The sequence below is a fragment of the Lipotes vexillifer genome, unplaced genomic scaffold (assembly GCF_000442215.2).
Source record: "Lipotes vexillifer unplaced genomic scaffold, Lipotes_vexillifer_v1.1 scaffold109, whole genome shotgun sequence".
Classification (NCBI taxonomy): domain Eukaryota; kingdom Metazoa; phylum Chordata; class Mammalia; order Artiodactyla; family Lipotidae; genus Lipotes; species Lipotes vexillifer.
This window is the reverse complement of record NW_006790015.1, coordinates 2,189,298-2,202,134: the sequence shown is the minus strand read 5'-3', so window position 1 is coordinate 2,202,134 and position 12,837 is coordinate 2,189,298. Positions and strand designations below refer to the sequence as shown.

The window sequence follows — 12,837 nt, the reverse complement described above, 5'->3', positions numbered from 1 at the left end:
TTTTTTTTTTTCTTTTTTTTTTTTTTTTTTTTTTTTTGCCACACTGCACGGCTTGCAGGATCTTAGTTCCCTGATCGGGGATCAAACCCAGGCCCTCGGCAGTGAAAGTGCAAAGTCCTAACCACTGGACTGCCAGGGAATTCCCAGCCATAAATTCTTTCTGATCCCCAGAACGACCCTGGTATGGTTATTAGCCCCATCTTACAAATCAAGACTGATGCTCAGAGAGGCGACGTGACTTCCCGAGACCAGGTCCCTCCTGTCCAAGTGCAAGCCACGGGGGCTGCCCGCCCTAACGGCCCCTCGACCCCCTGTTGCCCACAGGTGGGCGACATCACCATCCTGGTGAACAACGCCGCCGTGGTCCATGGGAAGAGCCTGATGGACAGTGACGATGATGCCCTTCTCAAGTCCCAGCACATCAACACCCTGGGCCAGTTCTGGGTAAGTTTATCCTGAGCCTGAGCCGGCCCTGGGCATGTCAGTGACATGCTTCTTCCCTCCAGGGATCCTGGGAGCTGTATGGGAGTGGGGAGAGGCTCGCCAGGGCTTGGGCTCAGACCAGGGGGATGTCCTAGGATAGGGTGACCGGACAAGACGAATGACCAGCTGCCCCAGGAGGCATCTGGGCTTTCTGAAATGTGGGGCTCAGTGCCCTCGGCCCGCACGCCTCCCATCCCAGGAAAGCCTGGTCGCTGGCGTAGTGTGTTGTGTATAGGCTGGTCTGTTCTCCCTGAGGGGGGTGGTAGAGGGGCTGTTAGAAGCTGTGGCTGCTGCACACTGACCTCCCCACCCACCTTTAGACCACCAAGGCCTTCTTGCCACGGATGCTGGAGCTGCAGAACGGCCACATCGTGTGTCTCAACTCCGTGCTGGCGCTCTCTGCCATCCCCGGAGCCATCGACTACTGCACGTCCAAAGCCTCAGCCTTCGCCTTCATGGAGAGCCTGACCCTGGGGCTGCTGGACTGTCCAGGCGTCAGTGCCACCACCGTGCTGCCCTTCCACACCAGTACCGAGATGTTCCAGGGCATGAGGGTCAGGTCAGTGGCAGGGGACCCCCTCTCTGAGCCAAGTCCCTCCAGCAGATCGGATCAGGGGAAAGACTCGTTACACACAGAGAGCCGAAATCTTAAAATAACTCAGAACCCTTTATCTCTGGCTTTTTGGTCTCGTACCTGATTCTCCATCTGCAGGGCAGTGGGGTTCTATAGTGGTTTAGGGTCCTGCTTCTCAGGTCAGGGGGCTTGTACAGAGCTCCCATGCTAAATGCATGCAATGGAATACTACCCAAGTATAAAAAGGGAGCCAAGTATTGGTAAATGAACAATATGGATGAATCTCAAATGTTGAGAGAAAGAAACCAGAGACATAAAAGTGCATTCTGCATGATTCCATTTGTCTGAAGTTCTACAACAGGCAAAACTGGACCGAGGTGACAGAAATCAGAACAGTGGCCACCCCAAAAGGAGTGGGGACATAGCCTGGCAGAGAGCACCAGGGAACCTTCTAGGCTTTTAGAAATGTTCTCTCTTCTTGATTTGAGTGGGGATTACATAGGTAAAAATTGATCGTGCTGGACACTAGATTTTTGCCTTTTATTGTATGCAAATTATAGCTCAGTTTAAAGAAATACCGAAGCCCACCCACCCCTCCTCCAGGCCACTTAAATCAACGGGAATGGGAACCACTGGTTTAGAGCTTGTGCTTTGGAGCCAGGCCCCTGGGGTGTGTGTGACCTTGAGCCCGATTAGTTCCCGCTCCTGCCTCTGATGCTAATCTGTAGAATGGGATGATGGAAATGTCTACCCTTAGTGTTCTGTGATAGGGATAAAATGGGGTCTAGCATGCAACACCGTATGTGCTACATAGTAAGTGCCCAGTAAATGGTGCTATAACGATGTGCGCTCGTGAAGGGGCATAAGATTATAGATAAATGAAAATGTGGAATCATCCAAAAACTATTTTCCTTGTTTTTTGCAATGCAGCTTATAATGATAATTTTGCTTTCTAAATGATATGCATCAGCTTCTTCCAAACATGAGGATAGCATGGAAGTGTCTTGTGAGAGTTTCCTGAGAGAGTGGAAGGCATGTGGCATAGTGCATCCGGGTGGGAATCACTCAGAACACCTTAGTGATTATCACCGAGTCTGGTTTTGCCCTCAAGAATCAAAACACCTGGTTTTGCAGACATAGATATGGAAAACAGACTTGTGGTTGCCAAGGGGGAGGCGGGGCAGGGGAAGGAAGGAGTGGGAGTTTGGGGTTAGGAGATGCAAACTATTATATATAGGATGGATAAACAACAAGGTCCTACTGTATAGCACAGGGAACTATATTCAGTATCCTGTGACAAACCATAATGGAAAAAAATGTGTGTGTGTGTGTGTGTGTGTGTGTGTGTGTATAACTGAGTCACTTAGCTGCACAGCAGAAATTCACACAATATTGTAAATCAACTAGACTTCAATAAAATTTAAAAAAAAAACACAACTCCCTGTTTGGAATCACACCTCAGCTACTGAATGGTGGTGAAATCTTGAACCAGTCTTGTTACCACTCTGAGCTTTACTTTGCTCATCTGTCAAACAGTGAAAATAATACTTACCTTATAGGATTATTGAGAGAATTAGAAATAACACATGTATCTAGTGCAAAGCCCAGGGCATATGAGATGCTCAATAACGAACTGCTGCTCTTATTATTTTTACTAACAATAAACATCTTCATAAGTGCATAAGTTATAAATCTTCCTAGCAGACTTCAGTCATCACAGATGTATATATTTCCACCTGACTTATATGCAAATTATCATAGAAGCTGAATTTAGAGGAGGCTGGATTAATGACTATTAATGTTCCATGTTGGTTTTTCCCCCCATAATGTCTTGGTTTGGTTTCTTTTCATCTGGATATACAGGAAGTGCTCAAACAATGCATATTGGATGGAAGTGCCACAGTGGCGACCCATGGTTCTAATCGGGTGCCCTGAAGTGGGCAGGGCATTCACAGACCTCGCATCCCTGTGCCTGTTTCGCCTTCTGGCATAGTTTCCTCTCCAACACTTTAAGAAGGAAATCCAAGGCCTCCCCCAGATCATTTTCCCACAGTGGCTCAGAATATGGGCCCAGGCTGCGGGGGCCTAATCCCAGCTCCCTGTGACCTTGGGCAAATTACTTCGCTTTCCTGTGCCTCGGTTTCCTTGTCTGTAGGAAGAGATTGATAATGGTACCCTGGCCTCACAGGCTAGATGAGCTCCTGTGCATGAATCAACTAGCCAGCTGGCAAGTAGTAAGCACTAGGTGAAGGTTAGTTACCTGTGGATTGCAGGTGAGCCCAGAGGGCTTGGGAGACGAGCAGTAAAATGTTGATTGGTACCTAACCAACTCCCATTTCTTAGGAAGGAAGGAAGGGAGGGAGGGAAGGAGGGAGGGAGGGAGGAAGGAAGGAAGGAAGGAAGGGAGAAAGAAAGAAAGAAAGAAGGAAAGAAAGAAGGAAAGAAAGAAAGAAAGAGAAAGAAAGAAAGAAAAAAAGGAAGGAAGGAAGGAAGGAAGGAAAGAAAGAAAAAAGAAAGAAAGAAAGAAAGCAAGCAAGCATTGGCTTCCTCTCCAGCCATGCTTAGCAGCTTCCATGCTTAGCAGCGTCCCAGGGTTGAGGGTGGAAGACATGTTTAGGGCAAAACTGATGGGTTTTCTGGCAAGAGTGGCCATACAGGTGGGTGCTGTTGTTTGTAAGTTGCTCTTTACTGATCTTCTTTATGTTCCAGCCACACCAGACACTTTACAAACGCTTCTGCGTTTGACCCTCCACAACCCTGCGAGAGCTCTTATCCCCATTTCTCAGATGAGGAAAGTGAGGCTCTGAGAAGCAACGTTACTTGCCCAAGACGACACAGATAGAAATTGGCTGAGCATGCTCTTTCAAGGGGTTTGTGCAGCCTCCGTGGGAGTTTGTAGCTCTGCTTGTTCCCCGGGTACCCATCCCACACACCACAGAGGGAAAAGAGAAAGCCCCACCAGCGGGCGTGTGTGAGGCATCCCCTCTGTCAGGTTCTCCCGCAGGGATCTTACCAGGAAGAGCCCCCTGAGCCCACGGAGCTTGGTCTGTCCATCCTGTCTTCCCGTCCCCCCAGAAGCAGCCCTGGCCCAAGTGGGGGCTGGAAACCCACACTGTCCACCGTGTCTGTGGGGCTCCAGCGTCACGAGCCGTCTCACGCGTCCATCTCCGCAGGACCCTGAGGCCGGCCCTTCCAGACTGCAGGGTCGTGGGCATCTTGGCAGCCCGTCATGATGGCGAAGGAAGCCAAGGGTTGGGGGCGAGCTCCGTGGACTCTCTGAGGCCAGCCAAGCCCGCGCTGGGGGCCCAGGAGTTGCCTTTTGCTCAGGGTGACATCATCCCCAGGTGACTTATCACCCTCAATCCTCCTGGTGCTGGAGCAGCTCACCAGCCCTTTGTGGGACTGAGGTCAGAGCCAGCAGCCTCAGTCCTGCACCTATAGGCCCAGGAGTGGTGGGACAAGCAGCAAGCGAGGGACAGGGGAGACAGAGCACGGGTCTGGGGCTCCTGCGGGTCTGGTTTGAATCCCCAGTCCCCACCACCTCCCCAGAGCCTCGGCTTCCTTCTCTGGCAGTTGCAGCAAATGATGCCTGTTGATCACTCAGCACAGGCCTGGCGCTTAGGGAGCATCATCCCTGTACGGGTCTCAGGTCAGATGTCTCTGAACAGGCAAGAGAAACCCCTGATGTTTGCTTACTCAGCCATTCATTCATTTATCAACCCCATGGAAACGCCCTGCAGATGTTTGAATGAATCGGTGAGTGTATCCATGAATTAGGGAATGAGTGAGTAAACTAGCAAGTGGTAGGGGAATGCCACATCATTCAGTGTCTACCCACTCAGCAAGCATTTATTGAGCACCTACTATATCCCAGACACTGCACACAGGGCATACAGCAGGGAGCAAGACCCACCAGACTTCTGCCCTTGGGGAACTCACAGGCTGATGGGGGAGACAGGCCATTCACAGGAAACAAGCGGACAGGCAAGGCCATTCTCGATTCAGTCAAGGCAATTATCAGGGGGCTGAGATTAGAGGCCACTCTGAGTGGATGGGAGGAAGGAGCCAGGCTGATGGGACAGCTGAGATGGGAAAGATCTTAAGTGACAGGGTTGGCTAGGATCGCTGGGTCAGAGTGAGAAGGAGGAAAGGTGAGGCCCAGAGTGGGTAGGACTGAAAGCAGAGCGAGGGGCCCCGGGAGGGCTTTAGCAGGGCCGGACGGGATGTGAGTGAGGTTTGGGGGAGCCTTCTGCAGTGCTCTAAGAATGGGTCCCAGGTGGGTGGGGGGGGTAGAAGCCCTCAATTCTCAAGGGGAGACTCTCTGGGAGGAGTGAGAGGAAGAGGAACTCCTGACACATCCTGGGCTGCAGGGAGAGTGTTCCAAACAGGTCTCAAGTCTCCCACACAGGAGAAGCCAAAGGGATGACCCTGACATGTTAGCCACAGGGGTTTTCAGCAGAAGTGCTCGCTTCTCAGGGGAAACCCACACTGTCTCTTCCTGCCTGCAGGTTCCCCAACCTCTTCCCACCCCTGAAGCCGGAGACCGTGGCCCGGAGGACGGTGGAAGCCGTGCAGCTCAATCAGGCCCTCCTCCTCCTCCCGTGGACGATGCACGCCCTCATTATCTTGAAAAGGTATGGGGCTGGGGGAGGAAGCTCTGGGTCAGGCTCATGCTGGCCATTTCCCTTTCTCCCTGTGGAACCTGGTGGGGAAGAGGCCTCAGGCAAGAGAAAGTACCCAGGTGATTGATTAGTCATGTCTGCGTGCTGTGGGCGTGAAAGTGAGAGCAGTGGCGTGTGTGCCATGGATATACTATCCTTACTAAGGAGTGGCGGTTCTCAAACTTGTTGGTCTCAAGAACCCTTTACAATCTTAAAAATTATTGAAGAACCCAAAGTGCTTTTACCTCTGTGAGTTGTATCTATTGTATTAGAAATTAAAACTGAGAAAATATTTTATGGGATTTATACATTTATTCATTTATATATAGCAAGAAAAAATCCATTCAGTGTTAACATAAATTATATTTTTGTGAAAAGTAAATGTATTTTCCAAAAAGAAAAAATGGAGTAAGAAGAATGGCCTTATTTTATATTTTTGCAAAGCTCTTTATTATCTGAATTAATTGAAGACAAATGGATGCTTATATCTGCTTCTGATTTTAATCTGTTGATGTCACATGTCATGTAGCCTCTGGAAAACTCAACTGTACACTCATGAAAGAACGAGACTTAAAAAGTCAAAACCTGTCTCAGTATTATAATAAAAATAGTTTGACGTCGCAGACAGACCCCTGAAGAGATCTCAGGTACCCCCAAGGGTTCCTGGGCCACACTCTGAGAACTGCTATTCTAGAGACTAAATATTGGCCCTAGCCTTCGGGAAGTTCAATCTAATAGGGAAGACTGGCGGTCCAGGGGTTAAGGCTCTGCGCTTCAGCTGCAGGGGGCACGGGTTCAATCCCTGGTTGGGGAACTAGGATCCCGCATGCTGTGTGGCACGGCCAAAAATAAAATAAAATAGAATAAAGTTTTAAAATGAACATCAGTTAATGGGGAAGACAGGGATTTCGTTGCCAAAGGCTCGGGATTCACAGAAACATCCCTGGTGGGATTTACCAGGGCGGACCACCTTGGGGGGTAGGCTTTACAGAGGAGATCATCTTCCTCCAAAATTTGCCCAGCATCACATTCCCTAGAACTTTCCAGACTCTGGGCAACAAACCATTCCCATCCCACTCCCACACTGAAGGGGCCATTGCAGGTGCCCCACTAAACACTGTTTTCATAGCCTCTCATGCTGCACAGAGAGCTTTGACCCTGGAGCCCGAGTGACCGTGGACTCTTGGCTCCCGTGGGCCCCCAACCCCCAGCTGACTGAACCCCTCTGACCTGAAAGGCCTTTTCAGGAGGTGAAGCACCCAAGTGCCTTTATCGGATGTCAACCCCCAGGAAACCAGGTTCCCCTCTGGCTGCTGTGGACAAATTGGGCATCTGAGGAGCTACTCTAACTGCAGGCAAGAAACCTCAGGACCCGGGGACACATCAGTCCCCTTTAGTGACACAGAGTAGGGGACTCCGGGCATTCAGGCCACACCTCAGCCTCGCTCAGTCCATCCTGACTGTTGCTTTGAGATGCTACTTGGCCGCCTCTGTGAGCCTTGGAGAGCAGGGACTTGGATCCTCACCAAAGCCAAGCTGATCTTCCACCTCAGGGAGCTTCTTAGAAGCTTTTGGGGACATTCTAGAAAAAAGCTAGTTTGTCTAGAGCACCTCAGCACTCTCCACAGTAAGCACCCAGCCTACATTTTCTGTTCTATCCCCCACTACTTTCCCACAAGAAGCAGAGGCCAGCCCCTCCCCATTCCCTGCACCACGCCTCCTTTCACCTTCCCCAAGAGAAATCTTCACAGGCTCAACTCTAGTGCCACGACCCCCAGGAAGCCTTCCAGATTGCTCCAGCTGGAAGTGAGGCTTTCCCATGTTGCAACTAGAATGGGCCAGGGCCCTTCAATTTCATTCAACAGAGGAACTGAGGGCATCTCTCTACTGGGCCCCGTGCTAAGTGCTGGAATCGGAGATGAAATATCTACCACAGAGGCACCCATGGACTTGACAAGTAAACAGCAAGCACAACTCCGGGGGTTGTTGGGGAAGCACAGAGCTATGGGGAGCCCCAGGAAAGGCCTAGGGGTGAGTCTGGGAAGTTTCCTACAATAAGCAAGACATTGTGTCATGCTAAAGAACAAGGCCTGAAGGTATATGCAGGTGTTTTACTATCTGGAGGGACATAAAGGATGAGAAGTAAAACCTGAGGTCCCAGCTATAGGAAAACATCACTATGCAGTGGAACAAACTTGGCTGAGAATCTTGAGATGGCAGAGAGGACAGATTTTGGTATCAACTGTATCATGTGCACAGTGTGGCTGCTTAATAAATAATACAAGGAAAAAAAAAAGAGGAGGTGACACCCAGTACCTAACTCCTCAGCCCCACACAGTAAATATTTGTTGAATAAGTGGCATTTGGAGTTAATTGATCTCTGAGATACGTTTGGGCCCTAAAATGCTAAGAGTGTGGCTTTGAAAGTTTGTAACACCCACCCTTTACCTTGTAAATAGCTATTTACCTACTTACTTGAAAGCCCTTCCTCCATGGAGGGGTGGGTAGTGGTGGCTTGTCGGGGGAGCCGGTGTATGTTGGAGAGAGGGGTGGGGAGAGCTTATGGGAACCATCACTCTACTACACCCTTTGTGTGGCTAACAGTGACCCGGCCACTGGTCTCCCCACTAACCATCTTCTCTTTTCCCTCCCCACTCCACCAGCATACTCCCACAGGCTGCCCTCGAGGAGATCCACAAATTCTCAGGAACCTACACCTGCATGAACACTTTCAAAGGGCGAACATAAAGGCAGAACGCAGAGACAGGCTCAAAAGCCACAGAACCTGAGGGGGCGTGGGCACCTGGGCACACGCCCATGTGCTTGTCCCCTGACACACTTCTGCTGCATGAGCAGGACTGCTCCTCCCCTGGGGAGGAATCTGGCTGTGCCCGCAGGCCAGCCCCAGGACCTTTGCACAGGACTGACGGGTGTAACTCTGACCCCCGTGGGGAGGCAAGAAACCAGCCAGCAGCTGCCTTGACACTTTTGTACATTTCTGATTCTGTAGAGTTTATTGTTAAATCGCTTCTCAAGTCTAACCAGCCTCGGCAATGTGCATAGACTATTTCCGGGAGGGTCTGTGCCCACACACTCCTCCTTCCCCTCCAAAGTCCACTCATCCTCAGCTTGTGCAAACTGGTTGAACGGCAGGAATACAAAATAAAGACAGATGGCTTTTGCGAATTCCTTTCTTGAAATCCTTGACCTCTGGTCCTTAGTGGGCAGTGGGGAAGGGACCAGACCCAACCACAACACCCCATCCTTTGAGAGAGAATTGGTCTGCTCAGGGTCCCCAGTTGCCGGGAGTGGAGTAGGCAAGAAGGAGGCAGAGATTGGGAGAGAAACTGGAGCCCAGGCCTGGGGGTACGTGGCTCCTTGCCAGCTCTGCCAGGCCCTTGCCATGGGTTGGGGGGCACTTTGCCTTCCTACCTGCATCCCTGGTAGGACCATAGTGACCTAGTCTGCAGAGACCAGCTCTCCGTCCTTCCACAGCCCCACCAGCCACCAGGCCACCAACTCAGCAGAGCAGAACCAGGCTTTATCGAGCCCCTACTGTCTACCTACCATGTGCTGGGTGCTGAGAGGGCAATGTTGTCCAAAATTCAGCCCAAATTCAGAAGACCACCAGCACAGCAAGGCCAGTGCTAAGGGGGTGCTATGGGCCCCTGGGCCAGATTTGATTGCAGGGGGTAGAAGTGAAATAGCAAAGGCGAGGGAGGTCTGGAACGGCAGAGGGGATTAACGTGGGCTCAGTCAATGGAGGAAAATGACAGCCAAGGAGATGTGGGGAGAGATGCCCCAGCGTTCCTCTGGTGTGCATGCTCTCCTGCTGCAGCAAGCTTAATAAACCTGACCTTGGGCCGGGGGACAGATGGACAATGGAATCTCATCTAAGGCGCCTCCATCCACACAGCTTTTGCAGGTGGGTGGTGGGGTGGGGGAGGGGAGCAGGCAGTGGTTCCCGGAGATGATGGAGAAGACCACAGGCACAGATTCAGTGGAGAAGCTTGCTGGAGCGTTGCACCAAGCCTGCACCTTCGCACAACTCACACGAGAGGAAGAGTAGGCTTGCAGCTCAGCTGGTCGTCAGTCTGGTCTGTGTGCAAAGATGCCAAGTCACAACCACATCCACTGTCTATTGAGCACCTACTGAGTAGCTGCCAAGCCCTGAAGCTTAACATCTTAACTGTTATTTATCTACTGCACCTAGCAGCAGTGGAACTCCTTTAAAGACTTCCAAGAGCTACAATGTGTATCAGACAAAATATGACACCCAGGGCTTCCCTGGTGGCGCAGTGGTTGAGAGCCCGCCTGCCGATGCAGGGGACACGGGTTCGTGCCCCGGTCCGGGAAGATCCCACATGCCACGGAGCGGCTGGGCCCGTAAGCCATGGCCTCTCAGCCTGCGCGTCCGGAGCCTGTGCTCCGGGAGAGGCCACAACAGTGAGAGGCCCGCGTACCACAAAAAAAAAAAAAAAAAAAAAAAAAGGGAAGGGGACAGCAGTGGAACTCCTTTAAAGACTTCCAAGAGCTACAATGTGTATCAGACAAAATATGACACCCAGGGCTTCCCTGGTGGCGCAGTGGTTGAGAGCCCGCCTGCCGATGCAGGGGACACGGGTTCGTGCCCCGGTCCGGGAAGATCCCACATGCCACGGAGCGGCTGGGCCCGTAAGCCATGGCCTCTCAGCCTGCGCGTCCGGAGCCTGTGCTCCGGGAGAGGCCACAACAGTGAGAGGCCCGCGTACCGCCAAAAAAAAAAAAACCCCAAAAAACAAAAAAAAATATGACCCCCAGGTGTCCATGGCTTCCAACAACGGAGCTTGTGTTACAGTTGCCACCTGTCCTTGGAGGGTGGCTGCAGCTCTGCTCCGTGTCCCCTTCACTCTAGGGCCCCGGCTGACAGAGGAGCCTCCATCTGGAATGATGTCACCTTGGGGCAGAAATAGACACACCTGGGAACTTGTGTGCCTGCTCTGAAATTTTCTCCCTGGAAACAACGCGCATCACTTCTGCTCACATTCCATTGGCCAGAGCAGGTCATGTAGTCAAGCACTCCAAGGATGTCACTGGGCATACAATCCCCCTGGAGGAGTGGTCAGTAATTTTGAACTATAATGCAATCTGCCACACCGTGGAAGGAGCTGTCCATAGGAATGGAAAGAAAAATGGAAATGTAGGCAGAGGATGGAAGAGGCAGACAGATACTGTGCTGGGATGGGGTGGCCTCCGGTGATACACACCAGGTTCTGAGCAGAGCCCCAAAGAGGCATTGACCTTTCAGGCGGGTGGTATTAGAAAGACCACTTCAGAGGTGAGAAAACAGGCTCGGAGCAGGGAAATTGTATGCCCAAGTTTGTAGGGCTTGTGAGCACCAGAGCCCGAATTTGAACCCTGCTCTCCCTGACCCCCTCACTTACTTTGGCAAGTGATGGGGATGCCAAGCCAGGACTCATCACTTTCATTTTGGTCCTTGAGGGTATGTGTCACCAAAGTGTGAGTGGCGGGGGCGAGCTCCTGAAGGGGTCCAGCCTGTGGAGGTCGGGCCCTGAAGGGCCACACCCGCACCATCACCCCACTTTGGCGTGTGGACACAATGTGGGCGGGTCCACTGGGCATGGCCTGCCCCGCTGCTGTCCTGGCACCACAGGCCAGGTGCCTGTCACTGGCTGTCACAGGAGATAAGTTAGGGGTGGCACATCTCAGTGGTCAGGGATAGATGAGGAAGGAAAGGGGTTCTGTGTGCTGAGACCCGACTTTTCTGGCCATCCTTGGGAGGCAGCCCATTTCCGTGCTCACAGGCTGGCTCATAGCCTTTTGGAGAGGATTTGACTTTTGAGGCTTCCATGAAACTGGGCGCTTGGCCTGCAGTCCAGGAATGCAGTGAGGAACCCCAGGGGTCTGAGTGGATCTGGGAGCAATGAGACCCAGCCAGCCATCCCCAAGGCCCACTGAGAACAGAATCGCTGTCTTGGCTTCAGGGGGACCTCGTGTCTTCCCAGACCCCCAAGGGCTTCTCCTGACAGCCTGGCTGGGCCTGGTCCCTCCCTACCCACTCCCTCTCCACTGGGATACTTTCAGTCTTTTTCTGGATCTTTCCCCAGAGGAACCAGAGAAAAAGCCTTGGGCAGGTTCCCAGGAGGCCGTGTCCTGATCCTTCCGCCGATGGTTCAGCCACCTGGGGAGCCTTGAGAGTTAAATCAAAGAGCTAATTCTGTTCCTTAGCTTGGCGTCCCTTAGCTTAGCCAAGCAAAGGAGAGTGACAAGCAATGAACTCCGGCTCCTTGAATCCCCCGAGGTGCAGAATGGCGTGTGCCAACCCTACAAAGAAGAATTGGGCCCTGGGAGGTGACCCAGTTGCCCCGCCTGGGGCTCCTCCCCATATCTCCAAAGGGAACCAGATTGGAAGTGGGCAGGGGGAGGCGCCAGACCCGAGCGCATCCCGGCATGGTTCCAGGGGACCAGGCTCTCTGGCCCGGCAAGTGGTCCGGAGTGGAGTCCTGTGGCCACTGTCCTGCTCCCAGGGCCAGAAGGCTTGGAAAGTGGACTCCCTTCTCCTCAGGCCAAACGGGTGGTCGGGGAGGGCTCAGCCCAGCCCCCCCCAAGAGCCCTTCTGATGGGGCAGACAGCCCATGCCCCTAGGGACAGCCCAGTTTGATGATGGACAAAAAAAGAACTAGGTCAAAAACATACAAATTCTGCAGCCCAAGTGCCGAGCGGCATGGAGGGACGAGAACAGTCGCAGGAGGGGATGGGCATGGGGGTCATTGAAGGGTGGGTCGGGCCCTCCTACCCGCACATCTGGGATTGCTTCTGAGGAATTTTCTCCAACTTTCCAGAAAGGCCTTTCAAATGGGGCGGGGTGAGGGGGCGGGTGGGCGTCATTAATAAGAGCCCAGAGGTCTATGTGAAGAGAATATCTACACACAGACAGCCCTCCCCTCAGGCAAAGCCAGGAGGTGACAATGTCCCTGGACACAGAAGGAGGGCCTGGAACAGCTCGTGGGCACCCCAGTCACTCTGCGCCTTAGACTGGGGCTGTTAGACGGAGATTCCATTGATTAACATTCCTTAACACACTTCTCTTCATAAACTGAGGGCCACCTGCTATGGACC

At 52.2% G+C, this 12,837-nt stretch overlaps 1 protein-coding gene across 1 annotated transcript in view; it reads left to right on the top strand.

Annotated features, from left to right (window-relative positions):
- Nucleotides 1-8,900, top strand: part of DHRS3 (dehydrogenase/reductase 3) — a 44,595-nt gene extending 35,695 nt beyond the window's left edge. Inside the window, exons 3-6 of the mRNA XM_007463180.1 lie at nucleotides 325-444; nucleotides 804-1,042; nucleotides 5,566-5,691; nucleotides 8,382-8,900. Coding sequence (XP_007463242.1) covers nucleotides 325-444; nucleotides 804-1,042; nucleotides 5,566-5,691; nucleotides 8,382-8,466 — 570 coding nt within the window. The 3' untranslated portion in view covers nucleotides 8,467-8,900. The remainder of the gene's footprint in view (nucleotides 1-324; nucleotides 445-803; nucleotides 1,043-5,565; nucleotides 5,692-8,381) is intronic.
- The last annotated feature ends 3,937 nt before the right edge of the window (nucleotides 8,901-12,837 follow it).